The following is a 25,379-nucleotide window of genomic DNA, read 5'->3' as shown; positions in this document are numbered from 1 at the left end:
TAATCAGCTCATTTAAATGCTTCAGTACATGGACAAAGCAATGATTATAAGAATTTATGAAATTATGATTCCAAAATACAGTTTTCTTTACAGATTGGACCTCTTTGGTCAGAAGGTGATGTATTACTCGCTCTAAGCATCTGTTAAATGAATGTAATGTAATATAATATATTACATCCAGTTTTATTGAATGCGTTATTCCATGACTTGATTTTGCAATAAATGTGGGTACTGAGCATTTTGGTGTGGTTATTTGAACTAAAAAACGGGTTTTAAGATTTTTACCTTGCTTATGTAGGCCTGCGCATTTTAATGTTCAAGCCTGTCTCATCAAACTGTTTGACATTTTTGCAATTAAGATGAATTCTGATGTGTGAAGAAAAGTGCAAACAAATCCAAAAGCCACTGTTTAAGCAACAGAAACCAGAAATTCCTGCAAAATATGCATCTGAAATTGAAACAACAAAGTGTTCATCTGTAACAGCGCATAAATGTATTGACCTCAACGACTGTAAGAACATAAGGTAATATAATCTTTTGCAGACATATTTACAGGTAACCTAATAGACATAAATGATTAATGAAGGGTGAAAGTGATATATTTCCTAGTCTTTTGTAAACCATTAATGATTTTTTTTCTCTAACCAATGGTAATTTACACATTTTTCAAGCTCTCATATTTCAGCCAATAAGGTGTTAAGTATAAACTGAATCTTCATGTTGAATGTTGAGACCTAATTTGACTGTTCAAACAAGAGGATGCAATGAACTATTTCATCAAACATTTTTCTGTTTTTTTGCTGTTTTTTGTGTGACCAAATTTTTATTGGTTTTCAAGGGCAACGGTTGGACAACCAGGCCAACATAATGCGTGTGCAGTCCAATTTTCCCTGAGTTACATATCAGTAAGGATAAAAGTAATTACAATAAATAAATAATAAACTGCCCAAAAACCAGAACTTCAACAAATATGCTGTAGTGTACAGGCAGATTGCAGCAGTCACTTGCATAATAAGGTATAGGACGCACTGCAAAACACCTGTTTGTTCATATTATTTCAATGTCAGAAGCAGTTTCCTAAGCGGCAGGATTAAATATCAACATGCGCTCTCGCCTTCCTCCTAATTATTTTGACAATTTAAACTTTCTGAAGAACATCAGATAGGAATCAAATCCTCAACAATTCACTCTCAACAGCCATAACCTATTTCCTTTTTGTTTTGTTCATCTGAAGTCATGTTTCAGTAATACAGTAATACACTGTGACTCTGATAAGAGCGAGTCTCAAACATGCGCGAACAGCTCGTTTACAATTAAAGCAAGCAAATGTCTGGGCCACTCATCTTTGTTGGATTGCAACCTATCCAAGGAGCTGAGTGGAAAGTCAGTATCAGCACGATTATGGTGTGGTGTCCATTTCAAGACGCCCTCAATCTTGTGGCCTCCCCCACAGCACTGCCACAGAATAATCAGTCCTGGCTTACTGGAACACTTCACTCAGCCTTACCGCAAATAAAAACGCTTCTGCTTCTCTGACTCAAGTACCACCTCCAGCACCCCAGTGCTTCACCACACCGAGATTCCATTTCAGTGCCATGTTACAATGTTTATACATCTATATACAACGCTGCAAGTACTACAAGTGAGAATTATTGCTTTATTTTGAAAAACAAAATAAGCTGTTCATCATGAACTTATTACACAGTAAGTAAACAGTATATTTGATATACAGTATATAAACAGTATATTTGATAAACAGTATATTTATATTGTATATTTTAAACTGACATGCTGCTTGGGTGCCTTGGTTGTATCAGGATAAATGCACTTCAAGGCTGATATTCCTTTACTAAGGGAAATGTAATTGACTAGTATTACACAGATACCAGATAGTGGTTGAAGTTGATCTGGTATCACAAACACAGTGGGGTGTTGATGTTCTCCTAGGAATAGACATTTTGCACGCTAGCAATAAATGAACAGCCCTCGTTGGAACACATGGTCATAGGTCAGAATCCATGGCCCTTGCTCGGAACGCACGGTCCTTGGTCAAAACCAAGGACCATGCGGTTGGTCCACTGGAGCCCTTCGCTCACCATCAGTGACATTTATTTAGAAACGATCATAAATGAGTTTTCAAAACACATATGAAATCGAAGGTTCTCCAAAGAGAATCATAAGCTAGAATACTACAGACAAAATAATGAATCAAACCAAAGTCCCTCTGTGAGGAGAACACCCAGATATCAGTGTTGTTGTGTCTGGCTGCCACACTCTGACTCTTGTGCTCCCATTCCCACTTGTGGAGTCAGTCTTTGTTGCTATGACTTTTCTGGTAACACAGTCTCTAACATCAGAAAACGTCACCCCTACATTTAAACAGACACCTGTTTCTGATGTCAGCCCTAGACATGAATATTTCAGTCAAGCAAGCATTTTTGGCCTTTACATTTCTCATGTATTGGTGAGAACCTGTATATCACCTGAAAACTAACTTATGTGTAGTATTTTGATCACAAAAAGCAAAGTAAATTTTCATGTCTTATATCTTATGTCTTACGTCTTATGAAAAATGACGGTTTTTCTTAGGTACTCCAATTAACTAGGCTGATGTCTGATTTTTGTCTGTCAAGTCTTGCATCATGGAAAGTATGAATGTGCATGGGTAGAAAAGATCTTTTCAACCAAAAAACCACATTAACTTTTGGATACAAAAGTATTATGAAATGGTTTCTACAATTCATATTTGGACGTTCAGGAAAACACTAACATTTTAAATCAGCATCCTATCAGAGACTGATCCAAGGATCATACAGTAAATAATATAAGACACTACTGGCCATCAGATATCAGAAGACATTAAAAACTATAACTAGAGGGGGTTCCCCAGTCACTCAGCCAGTCAAAGTACTTACTCTGAGCCCTTTGACCTGAGTCTGAAACAGACAGAATCAAAACTCATCTTACAGTTAGAAGGCCCTAAGGACTCTTGCCAGTGGCATTGGTTGAATAAGAAATTTACTTACATGTAGCTTTTTCTCCTAATGGAAATTATGAACTCAAAAAACTGTGACAACACTATAAGGATCTGATGTCGCTGGCAGGATAAAATGAGGAAACAATCATGAGTTCTGCATCAAAGTTTGAGCGTGCTCTTTATGATCAAAATGCTGAAAAGAAACTTAGAAAAAAAAACATAGAATAAGATAAGCTAAGAAAAATCATTATCAACATTACCTCCATACAAAGCTACATTCCAGAAGAATGTCAAGAGAGCTTTATGTCAAACTTAACTTTGGACAACTGCAAACAACTCTGATTTAGAATCAACACTGGATTCTGTTCGGTCAGAGGGATGGATCAAGACAAAACAACCAGCAACATCTAAAATCCTTTTGCATTTGCTGTGTTTCGGCAGAATATGAAGTCATTGTTTCAATGGAAATCCATGCCACAAGAGAGGTCTACAGAGGAAGACGATTGCCATTTTGTGAAAGTGTAATCTGCTATTTATAATATTCACATCGTGCATCATTTCCTGTCCCTGGTTTCACTCTCTGTTCCCATGTCAGAGAGCACCCTGCCTCTCTGGCATTTCTTTCACAACAGGAACAAATCTGTTTTGTGTATAAACTTTATATAATCAATGCAGCACACTATACACTCCCTCGGCCATATCCCCCACAAGGATCTCCTGTATACTGTTAAGATATTGTGATTTCTTACCCGTACTGGAAATGTGCACTGTGCATGTGTGCTACTACATTAAATATGAAAGCAGATACATGGTGACCACTATCTGTAAAAATTATCAGAGTTCAGAATGTGGCATGTAGTGGAACTTGCATGGCATCTTATCTCTTTACCTCTTACCGCTACTGCAGTGCTGCAACTTGCACAGTTCTACGTTATCAGTTTTTAATCAAATATGGCTAGTATGATAATCCTAGCCTGAGGCATACACTAAATAGGCAAATGTGCTGCTATGACGCTTCAGAAGAGTACACAGGAGCAAAAACAAAGGTAAAAAAAATGCACGGGTGTGAAAGAAAACCCACATTAAAATTACATAAAATTAGAAGGAAGGTAGAAAGTACTTGTTTGGGAGTGCAATGTTGTTTGTTCCATGTATAAAAATTACTCTGACCCAAACCGTGACTGATCCATTCCAAGGTCTGGCTGTGGGGTACTATGATGTTTTGTGCAAGTAAGCTTACGCTGAGCTTGGCAGTGTTAATAAAGAGCTCAGCTAGATGGTAAATCAGATTCCACTGAAAATGAGGACAATTGTTCTTTACATTGAGGGGTACTGCAGCTTCGTGTATGGCAGGCACATGAGCTCACCACAGACGATCCTGGCCACTCACCTACAGTATCACATGAAGTCACTCCAGGGTGTGGTCCTGGCCTCTCACACACTTATCACCTACTTCAAATCTACAACTATTGTAGAAACAATCAGCCAACGTGATTTAAAAAATTAGACAAACTCTAGCAGAGGCTTCCTGCAAGTTCTGTATTTATGAGTACAGCAATTGTGGGAAAGGAGCTGCTCTGTTGTATTTCTGCGTGTATTATTATGCCAGTTACTGCAGTGTAGGGGGGCATGTTTTGTTGAATGTCCAACATCCTGTGATGAAACCAACCAGTTCTGACAATGCCGGATTACATGGCTTTTTCCCCTTGTGATGATTGTTTGATGTTCAGTCTATGCCTTACAAAATTCATACGCTATTATTAATGCACATTACTTGCATTTTTTGACAGTTATCAGTTATACATGAAATTAATAGTTCCTAATCTTCTACTTGACCCTTCAGCATCCACATCATCACACTAGCAGCAAACAATAACAATGACAGTACTAGGTGAAAAGATTGGAGTACCCACCTGGGCTGATAAGCGCTAGGAGTCTGTTCTGTTCCTGGACCACCCTCTGAAGCAGCTCGACGTGCTGCTGCGACGGCGCCTCCTGCTGGCTCGGACCCTACAAGATGAACAGCAACACATTCATCATCTCGACCACATTAACGCTCTTGACTACAGTGTCTGTGACAGGGAAAACAGGAGCAAAATTTATATGCACTCTTACAATTATGTGATAAAGAAAAAAAAAAACTACTTTATACATATGCTTTTCTACTTTAATTGTAGAGCTTTTGTAATCAAGACAGTGCGGATAATTATAGCACTGCGAGAAGGGCTGACACATGTTTGGATGTGGCCTGTGATTTTCTGTGTGCACTGTTGTTCAGTGTGACCCTGTTTTATGCACTTTTGAACATCTGCTGTAAGCTGCTCCTGATAAGAACATCTACAAAGTGACTAAATATAGATGTAAATAGAGACTGGCAGCACATTTACTGGTAACACACACAAATTTGTATTAGATAGGTATAATGTAGCTCCTTTTATCATATGATAAATAAACCAGGGAACTTCCCTAGGAAACAGAATCAGTGTTTGTGGAACAAAGCACATAATACTGCAGACTCACTCCTGTGTACAGTTACATAAAAGGTCTTAATCGGCCACTGAGAACTCCACCCACCACCCATGACTCCATTCTACAGGTGACTATAAAGAGAGTCACCAGAGGTATTTTCATGCCCCCTTGTGGAGAAAAAAAAAACTTACAATCTCACTGAAAGTAACTAGCTAACTCAGTGTCCAAACCTCTCCTGGAGGGCCACTTGTCCTGCCATACAGATATAAAGATCTAAATGATCAACTTGTTATGATCTGAAAACATGCAGGAGAAGTGGCCCTCCAGGAGAGGTTTGGGCACCCCTGAGCTAACTGAAAGTGATGCACTAGTGTGCTAAAGCTGTTGCTTACTAGAAAGCAAAATACAAACATGGAGAATCTCTCTATTTACCTGCACAAGAGCCCTCTGTAGCGTCATATGCTGGAAGGCCAGCAACGAGGGGCTGTCTCTGGCTATCTCCAGGGGGCGCTGCCCCTGGTCCATCAAAGGGTTTAGCGTGTAGGGTAAAGGGAGAGGCCTTTCATTCCTATTAACGGCCTCAGGATCTTGGGGGGCATTCTGATTTTCCATGGGAAAGGTGGGGAGGGTGTTTTTTGTAGAAGATCTTTCCAGAGGAGACTGGACAGTTCCGTTTCCGCTGTCTCGACGAGATTCTGGCTCAGACGGTGTGATGACTGCCGTCCATTGTCTTGAGCAACTTTTATCATGTGATATTTCTGCAGACATTATTTTCTGTTCTGTTGCTGTTGGTGTGTGTGTAGGAGGGTGCAGCTGTAGCCTTATGAACAGTGATTAATCATAGCTACAATCCCTCCTCTCTTAAATTTATATGGAGTTTGCTGCAAAAAAGAGAGGGATATGTGTTTAAATACTGGCATACACAAAATGAGATTGTCACTGTGGTCTACAAACAAAACCTTTCTGTTGAATAAGTAAAGACAACAAAATTCAGTCGATTCAGTCATTCACTTGCCTATATAATGGAAACTGCAACACATGAAAATCTTACGTGAAATATTTGCATGAACTTCAGAATTAGATGTTGAACAAAGCAGTCCGTTAGTTAAATGTTTTCATCAAACTTTTGAAATGAATACATATATACAATACTGCTGTACTGTATATACGGTATATTCAATATACCTATTAGGCAGTAGCCTACATCCTACATCCAATCAAAGCATCCGAACACTCGTGCAAATCAGTGTTTCTGATTGTTTGTGTTATTCAGGAGTGTCAAAAAATGACCACTAACCATAAAGCCTGGAAAAGTAGCCTTACCTTTGACATTCTCTTCATGAATTAGCGATCTATCACCTGAAATATGCAAGTTTCCTCAATCTCCTGACGTTCGTGCACTGGAATGCACACCGTTTCATCCGTCGTTATTAGTTACAGTAACTGTAAACAATTCGCTACGTCATGGATATTAATATAGCGTTTGAACTTTTTACTTTGTGTTTTATACCGTAATATACATTTTTCATTTTACATTTTGTTCATTTAAAAACAAAGTTTTAATAAAAACAAAATTTAAGGGTAGTTTGTATTCTCTGCCTGTTGCTTCTACGCTAGCCGCAGTGCGTCTGGCCGTTCTTGCGAGGCGGACGCGGCGCCAAGCAGTGCCAGTTTCGGCGGCAGCGCAAAGGCAACGCTTGAAAGCAAAGTGATATTGTAGGCTATGTGTTTACGGCACAGACCACTGCACCATATTCACCTCAACCTGAAGTTTTGTTGGAGTCCTACTATTTGTAAGGGGTAACTCAAGTCCCGGTGAATAAGCGCACAAACGTGCACCAAATTGTGTGACGTTCTCTTTCTATTGAACAGCCTATTGGCGGTCTTGGATCCTAGTGAAGAGCGACATACACGGACGTTATGTACACGTAAATCATGCATTTGTCACGTATTGATGGATTATTTATAAATTCTGTAACCAGTGCCCACACTCGTAGCAAATGCATAGATATATGCATCTCATTTCTTAGGATCAAAAATAAAAATATGTCTGTAGACACTTGACCCACTGATATTGTATACAACTTTTCAAAACATTACGCAATTTCCGCAAAACTGAAACAAATTAGACTTACAAGAAATTGTATATCATCATCTTCAAAGTCATCCGTTATTTATTTATTTTTTATTATTATTTATTTATTTATTTATTTTGCTTTCTACACAATTATTACAGTTGTTAATGCAGTCAATTCTCTGAGCTTCAATGCTTGCAAAATTATAGAAAAGAGGCTGTTTTCACGTTCGGTACAGCTCACTTAATTTATAGCTCTTTAATGCATCTTCAATGAAGAGTAGTTTTGAGTACTGCCCTAAACTTCCACACAGTAACATTGGTATGGAAAAGTAAGTGCACCATGCACACTGTATAATGACTGCTGACACAGTATATTCTTAGTTTTACTCAAAATAGAAATAGCCCTGACATGTTGGCTTTCATGGGTCCTATATTCCAAAAAAAAATTAAGGTGCATTGAAACACCTGGAAATGCATTTTCATGTACCCTTTTGAGTTTGGGCAATGTTTGTTACATTGAATTATTGTCACTTAGCAAACACTCTTATCCACTTGCATATGTTGCAGTTTCACAAATGATCCATTTATATAGCTGGATATTTACTGAGTCAATTGTAGGTTAAGTACCTTGCCCAAGGATACAGCAGCAGTGCCTCAGCAGGGTATCGAACTAGGAGGTTCCGAGTCCTGCTCCATTACCACTATGCTACACTGCCGCCATAATCTGTTCTGCAGTTAATACGACTTGTGCATTTATCATTTACAAACACAATGTATTGTACTCAAATTTAATGACATCATTGCTAATCATATCTTACACCTTTGTACAAATTTAATTTATCAAAGGATTTAGCCACAGTGCCTAGCCTATGAGTGAGCATGTTGTTATGGCTTGATAAATAGCCTATAAACACACTAGATTAAGGATAGACAGATGACCAGACTTAAGTTTAGTGAATATCCAAGCAGTAAACATCCAAGAATTCTAATAGTATGAATATCAGCTCTAGGTGTTATTAAGACTACATATTGAAATGTTCAAGGATAAGAAACTTTAGATATTAATATGTATTATTGCACATAACGTATGCAAAAGATAGTATGCATGCACATTGGACTACCTACATGGAATGTGTGACCCGGAAGGGCACTCAGACAGGACAAAAATATACCCCCAATTCGACAAAAACAATAGTATATTGTGAATAATAATTCACTCAGCTTTACTGAAATTACTAGCACAGTTACAGTGCAACAGGGGGCATATTCACTTTCTCCCACCTGATACTATCTGTACAAACAGCTCTCCCCCTGGACCTGCTTCTCCAGGCTGCTTGTTACCTGTGGACTGCCCCACTGTTATTCTTATGAGAAAGGAGTCGTGCTTATATCAAGAACATTTTAGCGGACACCATTACTCTAAGGGACCGTGCATGCTTCCCTGTTTCTTTTTGCTTTGTCTTTCTATGGTTGCTGTGTAAGTTGTGTTTTGTTAATGTCAGGGGCAATGTTGCATGTCAGCAGTTCTGCTCTGTCCTCCTTAACTCAAATCATGTCTTTTACTGTGACTCATAAAAACACAACACATGTCTTTCGAAGGCTGCTTGGCCTGTCAGGGTATGACTAAGAACAGCATGCACTCATCAGCTTTGCAATGTTAGACAAATGGCAGTGCCTGGCCAAAAGATCCCATCGCCTGCTAAATACATATAAGGCATAACAGTTCACTAGGTTCAAAGTACAAAATAGCGCTTTCCTCCAAAAAACAGCAGTAAACTAGTTTAGCCGGGCAAATACTGTGCATATGATTGATCACAGGTTGTAGACGGATGATATCTCTGGTTAAATTTACAGCTAAACATCTTAAATTCATGATGCCACAGGTTACCAAAAAAGTTTATTGGAAGAAACCAAGTCTAGAGCAGAACTTCACTTTTTGGAGATGGCACCACATTGATTCAGCTATCAGTCACCTCCTACTATGTAATAAAGTCTTATCTGTACTACATTCCTACTGTACAGGCCAGTGTAGTGGTTTAGGTAGGGTCTCTATTAGTGTTACAAGGAATAGCCCTCATTTTACATAAATCAAGTGTTACACAAAGCTTGTTTAAAAAGTTGCAGTTATTTTGATTTTTTGGAGGTCTCCAAATTTCATCTGTTTTGCAAAATTCAGAAGAATGCAATTTCCTACATGTATGAGCCATTTTAAGAAAGTAAGGTTGTCAATATTTTGTGTAGCAACTCTTTTTATTACTAGTTTTTTGTATGAAATTATATAAGCATAAGCATGACATTATATAAACTAAATATTTCTTGTGTCTTGCAAAGTGATTGACTGAATTTCAGCACACATTTACTGCTTTTTTAGATAAATGGAGAACCCACAATGACCAGATTAGACATCAACGTTGCTTTGTGTGCAAAGAAGACATTGGTCTTTTTCAGTTAAAAATTAAGCTGTCAATATTGACTTAGACCAAACATAAGCTTTTCCAATTAAAGGAATTTGAATTCAAATTTTCTGTTGGTCAACTGCTCTCATAAATTCATGAGATTGATATTTGATATTAAGTTACAAAATACCTGAACATGAAAATCTGTCCTAAAAACATTTCTGAAGTTTCGTCTCAGCTTTGCGTGTGTGTGTGTGTGTGTGTGTGTGTGTGTGTACGTGGTGCGAGTATGTATTTGTGTGTGTGAATGTGCATCACTGTTGTTGTTGATGTTCATTTGGTTCATTGGTCAAAAATTTTCAGTAAAAACAAGAATCGTTTCTGCCCATAAAACAATGTGAGCTTTGCCAACCGATCAGAAAGGGTAATCTACTGGTTTAGTAGGAAGACTGGGGTCAAAGCCCATTTAGAAACCAATTTTGGCCTTTGCTCTGTGTCCTTGTATTGGCAATGATTGACTGATGAGCGGTATCTATCTATTTGTCTAATGGACTTGGCTAATAAAAACACATAACAAAGGAGCAAGACTATGCACTGTGTGCCAGTGCTCCATCATGAAGGTCTATAGAACTTTCTTGCTCTGCAACCTCCTCTCTGCAGGTAAGCTTTTTTTCAGCATCTTATGAAGCTAGCTAAACTGTTAAACTGGATTCTTTAAACACATTCTCTGACAAGACAAACGTTGGACCATTTCGTTCATCAAGATTGCTGTAATTTATAATAAATAAATGTTTATCTTGATAATACGTGTATTATCATGTCCATTGTATAATATAGATTAAAAGGGGGAATTAAAAATAATGTGAAACACTAGTGTAAATTGTTTGAGAAAATGATGAGTAATGAGTTGGTCTTGTTTTGTTGATAGCATTCCCCATTTAATTAAATTATTTTATTGATACTTGAGCCAGTGTGAAATTTGCATTCATTCAACCGTCCTCTTGCTCTGCTGACAAAATTCAAGTTGAGATATCATTTGCAGGTCATTTTTTTAATTGTACTTTAAAAACATAAAATTTGTCAATAAAATTCTGTAGTCTCCTTTTGTTGAGACTAAAGGAATGTGTCTTTCCTCGTAGCTTGTATCTTTGACATTTGGAAACAGTCTTGTTGCCCTTCTCTGAACTTTGTAAAAAGCTTCTATGTACTTTTTATGATGCTGTACCCAGGATAGGTGGTAGCATGGTACTAAAAACTTAATGTTTACCTACATGTACATTTCTACCATTTAGACATAAAGCAGGTGAAAATGAGACCCATGCTGTATAGTGACCAAAATCTGAGAATGCTTAGTTTTATTTAGCCTTTCTATAGATGTACTGTATGTTCAATGGCATTCCTTAAAATAAGGGTGAGGCCAACCAACCATACTCTACATTTTTGCTGACTAGGTACAATTCAGAATCATAGTTAATCAGTGCAGTAAGGAAGTCTAGTGAAATACCCTTGGTTATCAATATAGAAATTTGTTCACTTCACTCATGCAGAGTCCCAAGGGCCCTAGAGAGCACACTTCACATAATGTGCTTATGATACTACCAATGTGCTAGGAGTTGTGGAAAGCTAAGTATGTTCTATGAAAAATGTTCAAGTGAATTACTTGATAAGTTAGGCTTTTTGAAGCTCGAAAAATATTACATACATACAAGTATCAACATATCACATACACACAGCATGTAACATGCTGCTGTCCAGCCAATTTGGCTGTTGGTCAACACCAGGTCCCTTTCCCAAACTCACACTAAGACTAGGGGTTTGGAATAGGTTGGAGTATTAATATGGAATATTAGTATGGAGTGTTTATTTTTTTTTAAATGGCATTCCCTTGAAGGAGTTACTTTGAATTTTTCTAATGAAAACAAAACACAAAAAACAACACTTTTTTGTTTAAAAATGAGGAGTTCACTGTTGTAAAACAAAAAACTGATAGTCCTAGTTAAGAGAGGAGGAGCTTTGTAAGGTGTATCTGCTGCAGACTGCTGACTTGCACAAAATTAAAACATCTGACAGTGTATCAGATGCAGAAGATCCTCATGTTTTCATTATTTTGTTGTATAAGAATAATTACTTATGGTTACTCTGAGAGTTATTCTCAGATTTATTCTCAGTTGCAGATGGAATAGTAAGATGTTTAAATGCATTTGACGATGACGTGATTGTGTTGGACAAAGCAAACCACATTTAAACGGCATTCTTTTTGACTTATTGCCAGAATAAGGTTGGCATACCCAAAACCTACAATAAATGTGAGGATTTGATGACTGTATATGGAAAGCTGGTACAACAGATTAATTGCATAGATGGAACATCCATGATATGTTAACAAGCTCAGAAATCTCCTTGGGCTGTCATGATTTTTACCCCTTAACAAATTTGCACTTTGGATGTGGTGGACTGTAAATTCCAAATGAACAAATAGGCTAAAAGAAAATGGCAACACAATGTCTTTGGATGAATTCTGGGATAAATCTGTTTTAACTATTTTGTCACCATCTCTGTCAATGCTGAGAGAAATTCATTTTTGTATAGGCAGATTTTTACACATTATCATCAAAGACAGAGAGGTAAAAGTAAACCGACTGACAATGATTAAATATAACTTTACTCCTGCATTGACTCTGCTGCTAAAGAATACATCAAACTTTGCGGTCAATCTGCCTATGTACTCTGTTTGCAGTACTTAAATGATTAATTGCGATGACTGGGAAACTATGATAGGGTATTTATTTAACAAGTGGCTTGAAACAGACTATATCAATCTCTTGGTGAGGGGGGATTTAAATACATGCAATGAAACAAATGGAGAAAGACTGTTGGGCCTATTCATAGATGAAGTTTTTTTTACTTATGTTTCAAACTGGTATGTACTTATTTTCCTGCTGATTTTCATATTTGCGTGGTCTTTTTTTCTGTGGGAAATTTCCACATTACATTGGAGTTAAACTAGTTGAAAGACCACATGTTTTTATGTGTATTCTGCATAGCTGGTGTAACAGAGCAATGACCCATATATCCTGGTTGTTGTTGACAGAAGTGTTCTATGCAGAACTGTACTGACAGACAACATGTTCAGGGCCATTCGGTGAAAGGATTAGGAAACTACAAGTGGGCACTGGCTAGAGTTTTGACACATTATAGCAAGATGTATTCATTTTAGAGCTGTCAACATGTTAACCTGTCTGATTAATTAAATAATGGATTGACTGATTAATTTTAAAACACATTAATCACCTTTGCGTAGCATGACCATAACACTGTCCCATAACTGGTATCAATTACCATCAGTGATTACTACCAAAGGAAACAAAATAATAAGAGGCCACTCTTCCTGCAGTTACTGCTTAGAATTGGGGCTTCATGGGTGGCAAGGAGCGCAGAAATCAAATTAAAACAGACAGGCAATCATTTGACAGCCCTAATTTATTTGTATAAATGCAAATAACATTTGCACGTATACCTTAATGTGAATTTGTTGTGTTAAAGAGCAGATGACTGGTTAAATCCTTATTGAAATCCTGCTGAAGACAATGTTAAAGGTTTTATTGCTCAATGTGACACTGCATGCAGCCTTATGTGTATAGCTCTGGGGGTTTGGAGTGAAGAGAGATGGGATGAGTTTTCATCATTTGCTTGCGGCTGCATGAAGACAGTCTGCAGGATTTCACACTTCTGAAAGTTCACTCTTGAAAGTTTGCATAGAAAATGTGTTGCATTAGTTTCTATTTTCTGTCTGTCTTGCTCTCATAGCTACTCTCTGAAAAAAACTGTGCTATGCAATCTCAAAATCGAAAAAGTAACTGATAATATTACATTGCAAACAAGAAGACTGATGCCGTTTTTGTGTGTGTGTGTGTGTGTGTGTGTGTGTTTTCTAGTGTTTGCTGATATTTTAGATGGTTACACCAAAACAGAAGGGGCATGGATTATATCTCTTCTTAGAAGGGAGTACATTATAACCACGGTCCCTGAGTGTGCCGCCAAATGCCGTGATGAAACAGCTTTCACTTGTAGGTATGTACAACACTGTTACCGCATCATTTTGTTAGAATTTAATAAAACTTTAACTTAAAATGTATGGATATTTATAAATGCATATCTTGGAGTTTTTGTGCTTCCATTGTGATTTTGCAAATAATAATAATAATAATAATAATAATAATTTCACAAAACTGGCTGCTCTGGAAAAACACACAGTTCTGATGTTCCTAGAAGGAATTAGTCATGAGAATCTATAATAAGGACAACAGCAAATACAATATTATTTATACTTCTACATTTAATAAAAGAGGAGCAGGACTGAGGGCTGTGTCAGTTTTTGGTTTTACACCCCATTTGTCTGTCCTTTTGTAGGTCTTTCATGTACACTCAAAAGGACCAAGAATGTGTGACTTTGCCAGTGAACTCAAAAACGAAGACACTTACAAGGAGAATGAACACTGCTCTGTATGAAAAAAAAGGTACGTCACCACAAGAGGCATTAGGGTCAGAGTGAACAGGCATCGGAAGAAATAACCTGTCTACACAACATCAATGGCACGAAGAATGAAAGATTCATTCAGTCATTCATTTCCTGCTGTCCTTGAATTAAGGCCTAAACCTAAATCTCAACTACAGCTCTGTAGTTTTAAACTTAACCATTCATTCAAGGACTCAACAAAGTATAATTTTGGTACACACAATAATATTTCAACAGCATAACAATGAGGAAAGCCATTCTTGACATTCTTGATGAACAGACTGGGCTAACTTTCTTCTGTTTTGAAAATTCTTTTACAGTTATTTACACTTGAACTGTATTTAGAGCTGTGGTGAGGTCACAGCTTTGGTGATGGAGTAACAAAAGAGATTAACCGAAATAATACAGAAAATATGGTTAGTGGTCCTACTTCTGATGAAAGTATGCTGAAAAAATGACAGGATTTCCTCTAAATTTTTCCTGTAGGTCTTTTTTATGGTGAATATTTAACCTCCCTGAAATTGACAGTAGCAGGTTCAGTGTGTGTCAGTAAATAAAGGGAGGAGATTAAATAAATAGCTCAGCGTTTGCAGTAGTGAAATAGTGTAATCATCAGTTCAAAATGGTGTAACATCTCAAAAGGTGACTTTCAGATAGCTCTAGCTTGATGTTTCTCAACAGGTTTGTCAGCAGTGTTTGTGAAATGACTCAAAGACTACAAAACTTCAAAGATTAAGAGGTCAAAGGTTTTTCACCCTCCAGACCTACTACTGTTAGGAACAATATAAAGAGACATTTCAGTTGTTGTGGGTGACTGACAATTTTTGACAGTGTCTGGTGAGAGGTAAACAACAAAAATTACACCAGAGAGGCTCTGTAGAAGGTGATAATGACAATGTATTACAGGATAATAACTGTTCCATAAATGAAAATGGCTCAGGACATCTGTGTCTGTGGGATGTTTATTACCTTGTTACCCAAAAAAAAGATCCATGGATTTAATCAACATTTGCCATAACTGTTATCCTCTTCACAGCTGAGTGATTTCAGCGGCCACCTAAATAAGCACAAAAAGAATGAATTGAAAAAAAGTAAGGTTTGCATTAATTTCCTCATCAGAGTTAAGGAAGAACGTTAACTGAACCCAGGGGTTTGTTCCCCTTTGCCTTTGCCTCCCTCTCCTGCCCAGCATAACCACTGCCTCACTCTCTTTTTAGAGTATTTAATTGAGTGCAAAAACGGCATTGGGTCAGACTACAGAGGGACGATGTCCACAACCAAGTCAGGAAAGCAATGCCAGAGATGGGGATCAACCTTCCCACACAAACCCAAGTATGCCCTCCTTCTCCTCCATTTTAACCAGCGTAGAGCACTCTCATAGAACAAGCTGATGGGGTGAGATATGAAGTTAAAGCATGGAAAAGAAGAAAAACTAATTTCTGAATGGTTTCCACTGTGGGAAGAAAAAAGCATATCAACAAGGCTCAAATGAGGAAATCCAGGCAAGCTTGTGCAGCCACTGTAAAATGGTTCTGTTTTTGGTCTGTATAAAAGGAACATGGAAAGCTGAGCAGCAGTGTTAGAGAGCTAGTGGTAGAGAGTAGTGTAGAGAGCTTGTAACTAAAAAGCTGCAGGTTCGATTCTGAGGTGGAGCACTGCAAATGTACCCTTAGGCAAAGAATGTAACCCAAATTGCCTCAGTTGACATCCAGCTCTATAAATGAGTAACATGTAACAATTGTAAAATACATGAGTCTCTTTGGTAAAATACATTAGTTAATGCTATGCAAATGTAATGTAATGTAATTAAGTGTCCTACAATTGTTTGCAGTATAACCCCGGACACTCACCCCAACAGCGACCTGGAGTCTAATTTCTGCAGAAATCCAGATGGAGACAAGACAGGCCCCTGGTGCTACACAATGGACTGGGAAACCAGATGGGAGCACTGCAATATCCAAGACTGCAGTGGTACTGCCACCCAGCCCTGAGCACAGAAATCTGAGTGGAACTTAGTGAATGATTGTCAGCCAGTGACCGCTTTGAGGGCTTATTTTCTCCAAGCAACATTCACAATATGGACAGAAATCACAAGAAAACCACACACTAATATCTCAGGAATTTTCAGTTGCTTCACACATTTGCATGTCTGTCTGCATGTTGTGCAAAGCGTGATGATGCATGATTTGAGCAGCTGTTCATTGAGACCAGTATCATTTTTAAAACTTTTTATGGCACATTGTTATGGTTGCGTGTACTCCTCTGCTAGTTAATGTGCTTTAGAAACCTGTGTCCAGCTAAACACGTTCTGGTTGGTCCACAGAGGAATGCATGCACTGCAGTGGGGAGGACTACAGGGGGAAAGTCTCCAAAACTGAGAGCGGGTTGACCTGCCAGCGCTGGGACTCCCAGAAGCCCCATACCCATGGCTACCAGCCCCACGTGTGAGCATCATAACCTCACCATCTTCCGCATTCTCAAACAATGACTTTACCATTCCTAAACTGGAGTTTACAAAGTTGATGTTTTTTTTTTTAAATACAAGATGAGACCAACCAGAAAATCTGGCATTCATTCCAAACAAGGACAAAAGAGGGATAGATTTATTTTATTTGATTGTATTTTATTTTTGTATGTATTGTGTTTGGATGAAATGAGGTAACACAAGGGGATTCACTAGTGGTATGGTTGTGGTTAAGGCTATGGTTAGGAGCTAAAGGAGTTTTAGATCTCTAAAACATACAAAGGCATTTTGGCCCAACACCTGGTTCCCTCTGCCAAAAAGCTCAGACTTAGCAGTGGAAACATGACAATGACCCAAGGTACTCATTCAAATCTTCAAAGAAATTTTTAATTTAGCACAAAATAAACGTTCTCAACTCAATCTCCAGATTTCAATGTTTGTAATTCAAACTTAAGAAAGCAGTTGACAAAAGATCTGAAGGACCTAGATAAATTTTACCAGGCAGAATAGTTACACATCCCACTGAGAACTTCATAAATTACTGCAAGGAAGTATTTTGTGTAATCCATGCCAGAAGAGAATTTATGAAATACCAATTAAGTATTAAGTATGAAGTAATTGACTAAGTGATGTGAATAAATGGACCATTGTGTTTTCTAAAATAATATCCATTATCTGTTTATTTTTCTTTGTATGGCATGTTTTTGTCCTTATTTAGTGAGGAGTCTTAATAAATATAGAAGGTACTGTAGCTCTCTCTTTCATTGTCTTTTTCCTGTAAATATACCAGTCTGCCTGACAAGTACCTTGAGGAGAACTTCTGCAGGAACCCAGATGGAGAGCCCAGGCCCTGGTGCTTTACCACCCTTCCCACCAAACGCTGGGAATTCTGCTCCATCCCCCGCTGCAGTAAGTTACACATACACACACACACACACACACACGCTCTCTCTCTCTCTCTCTCTCTCTCTCTCTCTCTCTCTCTCTCTCTCTCTCTCTCCCATACACACACATACACACACATGCTGGCATATGTGTGTACACATTTCAATTATTACTTTCTTGTCAAACAAGATTATTTAGTATTTATTTTAATACTTTCAACTTTGCATTATACACAAAGAAATAAACATTTAGTTTTTTTTTTCCTGAAGCATCTTATTGCTTTAGTTTCTCTATTCCAGTGTTTCTCAACCCTCTCCTGGAGTACCCCCTGCCCTGCATGTTTTAGATTTCTCCCTGCTCCAACACAGCTGATTCAAATGATCAGTTTGTTATTAAGCAGCTTCAGGAGTTCATGACGAGTTGATCATTTCAATCAGATGTGTTGGAGCAGGGAGAGATCTAAAACATGCAGGGCAGGGGGTACTCCAGGAGAGGGTTGAGAAACACTGCTCTATTCTGTACAGTGGAGAGAGTTTATTGCAGTTGCCTGCCTGTAGAGGGTATCAGTAGGACATTCCATACATATGGGAATTTCTAACATTTATGGAAGATGATTTATTTTACACTCTAAAAACTATTTTAAGATGAATTTCTAGCATTTATATGCTTAAGAGATATTCATATGGAAAAAAATTATACATTGAAGGAGGAGCAGTAATTAGGAGCTTAAAATCAGAAGGCAGTGGGAGTTTAGGTAGACCATTGTGAACATGAAGCTCCTCAGCCTCTCCTCTCTTTGACCCCTGACCTTTAGCCTCTGAACCTCCCAAAATCGTCGAGGAGCTGACTTGTGCCACTGGAGATGGCAGTGCCTACAGGGGCACCATTGCTGTGACCGAGTCTGGGAAAGCCTGCCAGATGTGGTCGTCTCAGGAGCCACACAAACATACCAGGACTCCTGACAACTACCCATGCAAGTGAGCAGTGCTCCTTGACCATAATGGCTTCATAAGGGAAACTACATATTTTTAAAACTTTGTACATGCTTGAAAATAAGTTGTTTTGGGTTGCTTCTTTGATTTGTCTTTGTCAGTTCTTGTTCCAATTCTCATATTTTGCAAGTGAATTGTTTCATGTATAATATTTAATTCATAAATGTTTTATTCATACCTATTCATTTATAGCATACATAGTCTTCTAATGTCTGGACTGTGCACATTCTCCCCAAACTGGTAGAGCAGGTAAGTCAGCCTGTGTACCTTGTGTTCCCTTCCAGGGGTCTTCAGCTGAATTACTGCAGAAACCCTGACAATGAGAGAATGCCTTGGTGCTACACGACCGACTCAGACACCAGATGGGAGTACTGCAAGGTACCAAGCTGTGGAGATGAGCCCTCACCAAGTAAGCAAAGGCACTGCTTTACAAATTTCTAATAGTGTGCCTCCTGGCAATTTTGGTAACATTTCAAGGAAGGCAAATGGAAAACCCTAAATATCAGCCTGCAGAGTTCATAGGGTGCAAATAAAAACCACTGGCCCATTTCACCAGTAGAACAGTGAGAGATTTCCAATGGAAAGAAATAACAATGTAGAATTTTTCAATACAATACAACAGCATTTAAAAGCTCTGGTGTGTGTACTGGTGCCATTGTGGTCAGCGCAATGATGCCTGGAGCACCATTTGAAGCAAGTAACTTCCTGTTTGCTCCCCAGATGAGCCACTTGAACCAGGGGTGGACTGTTACAGGGGGAACGGGGAGTCATACCGTGGCGTGATGTCTGAGACCATCAGCGGCAAGAAGTGCCAGTTCTGGAGCTCTATGGTTCCACACGCCCACAACAAGACGTCCAGGAAGTACCCTAACGCGTAAGACCTGAGGCAAACAGGGCCTGGAACAGCACAGAACATCTTTTCCTCAAAGGTGGTTTCCCTGGCTAAATGAAGACAAATGGATTAAATACAGGTGAATGTGTTTCCCCTCGTTCCTTGGCACACAGAGACCTGAGGCGGAACCTGTGCAGGAACCCGGATGGAGACCGCGCTCCCTGGTGCTACACCACTGACCCCTCTGTCCGGTGGGAGTACTGCAAGGTAGAGCAGTGTCCACCTGAAGTCCCTACAACCAAGCCTGATGTCCCAGTCATAGCTGTAGCCACCAGCAGCCCAGGAACACCAGATGCTAAAGGTGGGTTAATACGTATGCTGCAGTACTTATGCAATCGTAAGAAAATAATAAAAAAAACAAGTCTCTAAGAGAATTCTGGCAAACACATTTACATGATTTAGCAGTAAAAACAGAAACTTCATTTGGTTTCATAATTAATTAGTATGATTACCATACATTAACCATATTATGATTATTATGACTGTTATGGTTATTGTGATTATGGTTGTTCTGTTTGTTATTATTAGGTTCTATTATTCTATCTATCTATTTATTATTATTATATGATTCATTTTTCAAGCCATGCATGCTGCATTCAAATGGGTTTGAGGCTTAAGCTGTGTCACATTCAGAAATTGGGTTTATGAAGCTTCCTTTCTTAAAATATGTGTATTATAATCATCGATGTTGCTACCAGATCATGTAGAAACATGTGCATTGTGGTGTACGGGTATATATATATATATATATATATATATATATATATATATATATATATATATGTATATGCATATAATATGCATATATGTATAAGTAACAGTCTCCCAGATGAGGAAGTTAGTCATTGCTGCATACTGTTACCACTGACTGAGAAGCCATGTACATCATCAAAAGAAAAGATTCAGAGTAAGCATGTGTGGATTCATCAAAATGCTTCAGCATTCACTCCATTTTCTCCACCAGATGGCACAATTTGATTGTTGTGTATGCCTGCCTGTTTAAGAGTTTGGACAACACTATGTTTCCGTGCGTTATTATTATATAGACTAATAGGGGATCTCTCCGCTGATGCAGAAAGTTATGATGGTTGTGCTGCCTCATGCAAAACGAGGCCAGCAGCTGTTTTAGTGTTTATGCACTGTCATGTTTCCAGTATCTTCAACTAGGGAAGAATATAATTACCAAAAATGTATAGATCAAACAAAGGAAAGACTGGGGACCACAGCAACCTTAACTATTACCTTATGCATAGTTCACATTGGAGCCGTTTTTTTTATTTTTCTGGTGAATACTTGCCTACGCTAGACGCAAGACAGAAAGGGACCACTCCAGCAGTCTTAAATCTTCACCAACAATTAGTAACGTCACTCGCACCTCCAAATCAGACACATTAGCCAATAGATTTTAATGGGAATTTCAATCCATATGAACACCCACCAGGGACAGTTACCAGCTCATTGTGGCTTTCTTAGCTATCACACGCTTTGTTCTTCAGACTGCAAGGTTGGCAACGGTGCAACTTACCGTGGCCCCACGTCCATGACTGCTCTTGGGGTAACCTGTCAAGCCTGGAGCTCAATGAAACCCCATCAGCATTCGAGCTTCACGCCCGAAACACACCCCACCAAAGGCCTGGAATCCAACGTGAGTATGGGGGTGCCATGCCAAACCAGAGTGGGCCCCATTTTCAACGGCGATAGCTGGCTAGCTAACTACTAGTATTATGCACTGAAGTTGGAAAGACAGCTGCATAAACAAGAAAGGGGTATATTAAAACAAGCAGATTAGGTGCTTAATTGAAGTTAGGCACTGATATTAAAGGAGGAGTCTCCCTTAATTTTAGTAAATTTAGTTAGCAGTTGATCCCTTTCATTGGCATTATTTTCCAGACAGCCTTAGCCAGAGCAACTGATATACCACCTTTCTATATAGGTGGATATTAATTGAAGTAATTCAGTGCATGTACCTTGCTCAAAGGCACAACAGCAGCAACCTACTTGGGGATAGAACCTCCAGCTTTTGGGTCAAGCTCCTCCTTATCTACACTACCCTTAACACAGATAACAGGTGATTTCATTCTCAGCCAATCAATTATTAAGATGAAGGAGTTCTACCTTGAGAGGGATTAAAAAACACTTGCACTGAACATGCACTTTTAACCTCACAAGTTAATTGAAAAAAGTCTATTATGATAAATCATGTCTCACGAGGAAGCCTTCACATTCTGCAGATGCAAACTCCCAAATAACTTTAGATTTGCTAGTTTAATTACAGAGGTTAATCCAACAAAAATGTAAGTTCTTGATTTTCTCAGGAATCCATAAAATATGCACAGTACTTTGTGTGAGAAATGTAAATGTAAAATAAATTTCTTTGCTAAGGTAGGGCACTTTAGTTGTGCTTATCTATCTATCTATCTATCTATCATCAGCAATGCAGAAACCCTGATGACGATGTGAATGGACCATGGTGCTACACAACAGACCCAAACAAAAAATGGGACTACTGCCAAATTCCAGATTGTTGTATGGACATATTTCCATATTACACATTAAATATTGTGCATGATATAGAGCAACTCTAAATGCATCAGACGTATGGATGAGACAAATGTTGAATTCAGTGCTTATTGTTCCAGTGGTTTTACATCTCTTCAGACATTCTTGTTTGTTTGCCTTCAGATAAAGTAACAATAAGTGCCAAATGGCATAAGCCATACTAATAAAGTAATGATTACAGCCAAAAGGCATAAGCCATACTAATAAAATAATGAGAAGTGCTATATGGCATAAGTTGTAAATGCCTAGTGCACAGTAGTCCACCCTTGTTTCCATTGTTCCACCCAGCTAGCACGTGTGGGAAGCCCAAGGTAAAGCCCCGGAGGTGCTTTGGGAGAATCGTCGGAGGATGTGTGTCCATGGCTCATTCCTGGCCCTGGCAGATCAGCCTCCGCACCAGGTAAAGAGGACACTTTCATCTCCCGATGTGGTACTAAAACTGGATTTTAAAATGCAGTGTGAATGTGATGAAGGCTGGAATGAAGGAATGTAGGAATGAAGGAATAGTAACTCACAATATGCTAGTGAATAACAAAAGTGAATTTTAACTCACAAATACCAGCACGTGAAAACTGAACCCGTATAAACGGTGACAGCTGCCTATATTGACAGTGTTATCATTGAAACCTTTTTCACCTGTTGCGACAATGATAACACTGCAGTGTAGCATAGTAGTAAAGGACCAAGACTCATAACCAAAAGGTTTCCGGTTCAAATCCCCACTGGGGCACTGTTGCTGTACCCTTGGGCAAGGTACTTACCACAATTGCCTCAGTAAATATTCAGGTGTATAAATGGATGACATTGTAAAAAAAACTTTAACCTGTGTAAGTCACTCTGGATAAGAGCGTCTGCTAAAGGCCGATAATGCAATGTAATGTTTCAGCTTACACCAGCACTTCTGTGGGGGGACGTTGATCCAGCCGCAGTGGGTTCTGACAGCTGCACATTGCTTGGAGAGGTGAGGACAATTGTACCCTTACATAGCCAAAACTGAACATGGCAACTCATTGTCATGCAAGATATTGATGATTACAGTGGAAAGGTACTGGGTCTGTTTGGTCTTCCATGATCTGTACTGTGAGGACGGTGATGAACTGAGCTGTGTCAGCTGGGGAATGAATGGAGCTAAATCTGTTACACTGAGATAAAGGGCTCAGTATGTGCAGCACATGTACAGGAATGAACACAAGAAGATCCTGCATTGCTGTTGCGTTGCAGGTCCAGAAGGCCATCTGCGTACAAAGTGTATCTCGGAATTCATGAAGAGGCAGCCAAGGAGGCAACGAAGCAAGTCCGAGATGTGGAGCGCCTGGTTTTGGGACCAGACGGAACAGACATAGCTTTGCTCAAATTAGACAGGTGAGTCTTGTTTTTTTTTTTTTTTTTAATTCCCCTTTTTCACCCTGGCAGACCAACTATTGAATACAAATGTTGTGAAGCCATATATTTAAATCAAAACCTGATACTTAAGCATTTCTGAATTTCTGAATTTCTCCCTGTTTCTATCCCCTGTGGAACGAGGCTAATCTGTTCCACTGATGCGGGCTCCCAATCACTGTTGGCGCAACAATATAGGAGCATATCTCCGAATATATATGACCTTTATTTTCCGCGACAAAACAACACAATTGAAATGGATGCATGAACAGCTGGTGGTGGAGAAAGCAGTCATGTCTGTGCCTGTTGTTTCAGACCTGCCATCATAAATGATCAGGTGCAAACTGTGTGCTTACCTGAAAAGGATTACATTGTGCCAAGCGACACAGAGTGCTACGTGACTGGCTGGGGTGACACTAAAGGTAACATTATTTTTAAAAAGGCTCTCTACGTGTGTTCTCTGTAAGAAACAGAGCTGAAGTTCATGGCTGTGTGTTTTGACACATTCTTTTTCCTTCAGGCACTGGTGGAGACGGTGTGCTGAAGGAAACAGGCTTCCCTGTCATTGAAAACAAAGTGTGCAACCGGCCTGCGTACCTTAACGGAGCGGTGAAGGACCATGAGATGTGTGCAGGGAACATCGAGGGAGGCTCAGACAGCTGCCAGGTACGAGAGGGTCACAACGCTGAGACTTCCTATTGGGATTACTCCATCTCAATGTTTGAGATCTGTATGTCCACAGTTTTCAGTCATATATATTATATATATGCAGTGCCAGTCAAAAGTTTGGACACACTTAAAATAATGGGAAATATGCATGCAAAGATATTTTGATCTGAAGACTCATGCTTAAATACTTGAAATTTATTCCTGATACAAATATAAACAGTGAAGCTGATGCCTATGTATGAATTTCTTTCCAAAAAAATAATATTAAAAAAACTGACCGTTTTGATATAATAGTCAAAAATATTTTTTGACTATTATTTTTAAAAAATCAGATTCATAAATTTTGATTTGTTTATAACACTTTTTTGGTCACCGCATAATTGCATTTGTGTTATATCATAGTTTTTATGTCTTCACTATTATTCTAAAATGTGGAAAATAGTAAAAAAATAAATAGAGTGTGTACAAACCCTTGACTGGTACTGCATGAGATGCTGAGGCCTGGAAATTTGTTTAGGCGCAAAATGTTTGAGCCAGGACTTATTAATATTTGAGTAATAGAGGTAGTCACAGTGTCTTGGAAGCTCTGGTGATGTCAGCGTTGACACTGATGGGAGAAAATGCTTGCTCCCCCCAGGGTGACAGCGGCGGCCCCCTCGTGTGTTACGCCAAAGAAACGTTCGTTCTCCAGGGGGTGACGTCTTGGGGGAGAGGCTGTGCCATGCCCATGAAGCCTGGCGTGTATGTGAGAGTCTCAAAGTTTGTGGACTGGATCAATGAACAGATCAAGAAATATTCATAACTAACTAATTGCACCATCAGCATTTTTTTGGGTAAGATGAGAAGTTTTTTTGTTTGTGTGTTTTTTGTGCTGGAAAACAAAATTTGGAATTGGCAAAATGGATTAATTACACGTGACTAGTTATTTTGGGTAAAACCACAATACTGTACATCATTTTTTGTTGAGCCTTCATCCAAATGGGGGAATAAAATCAAATAATTGATCCAACATTGATGCTGGAGAGTCTAGTTTCTCTGCTGCCCATCAAATTACTGCACTGTGAAACTAATAAACATTGTTTATATGTTTAAACTCAACAATG

At 38.8% G+C, this 25,379-nt stretch overlaps 1 protein-coding gene across 1 annotated transcript; it reads left to right on the top strand.

Moving 5' to 3' along the window:
* Positions 1-10,471: 10,471 nt before the first annotated feature.
* Positions 10,472-25,339, top strand: plg (plasminogen). The gene is made up of 19 exons (XM_036550382.1): positions 10,472-10,579; positions 13,855-13,990; positions 14,330-14,436; positions 15,653-15,767; positions 16,267-16,406; positions 16,759-16,879; positions 17,690-17,808; positions 18,599-18,761; positions 19,061-19,185; positions 19,497-19,650; positions 19,782-19,969; positions 21,165-21,313; positions 22,101-22,194; positions 22,516-22,627; positions 23,114-23,188; positions 23,449-23,589; positions 23,923-24,029; positions 24,128-24,273; positions 24,914-25,339. Exons 1-19 carry the CDS (start codon positions 10,534-10,536, stop codon positions 25,076-25,078), a joined length of 2,403 nt encoding a protein of 800 aa, XP_036406275.1. The 5' UTR covers positions 10,472-10,533; the 3' UTR covers positions 25,079-25,339.
* The last annotated feature ends 40 nt before the right edge of the window (positions 25,340-25,379 follow it).

This window comes from Megalops cyprinoides, chromosome 17, assembly GCF_013368585.1.
Source record: "Megalops cyprinoides isolate fMegCyp1 chromosome 17, fMegCyp1.pri, whole genome shotgun sequence".
Classification (NCBI taxonomy): Eukaryota; Metazoa; Chordata; class Actinopteri; order Elopiformes; family Megalopidae; genus Megalops; species Megalops cyprinoides.
The sequence above is the reverse complement of the archived record's forward strand: the minus strand, read 5'-3'. Positions and strand labels throughout refer to the sequence as shown.

Excerpts from the sequence above, each read along its gene's own strand:
- plg (XM_036550382.1), top strand. The coding sequence starts at position 10,534 with ATGAAGGTCTATAGAACTTTCTTGCTCTGCAACCTCCTCTCTGCAG. Across the intron at positions 22,628-23,113 it reads CAGATCAGCCTCCGCACCAG|CTTACACCAGCACTTCTGTG; the intron begins GTAAAGAGGACA and ends GTAATGTTTCAG. Across the intron at positions 24,030-24,127 it reads TGGCTGGGGTGACACTAAAG|GCACTGGTGGAGACGGTGTG; the intron begins GTAACATTATTT and ends TTTTTCCTTCAG.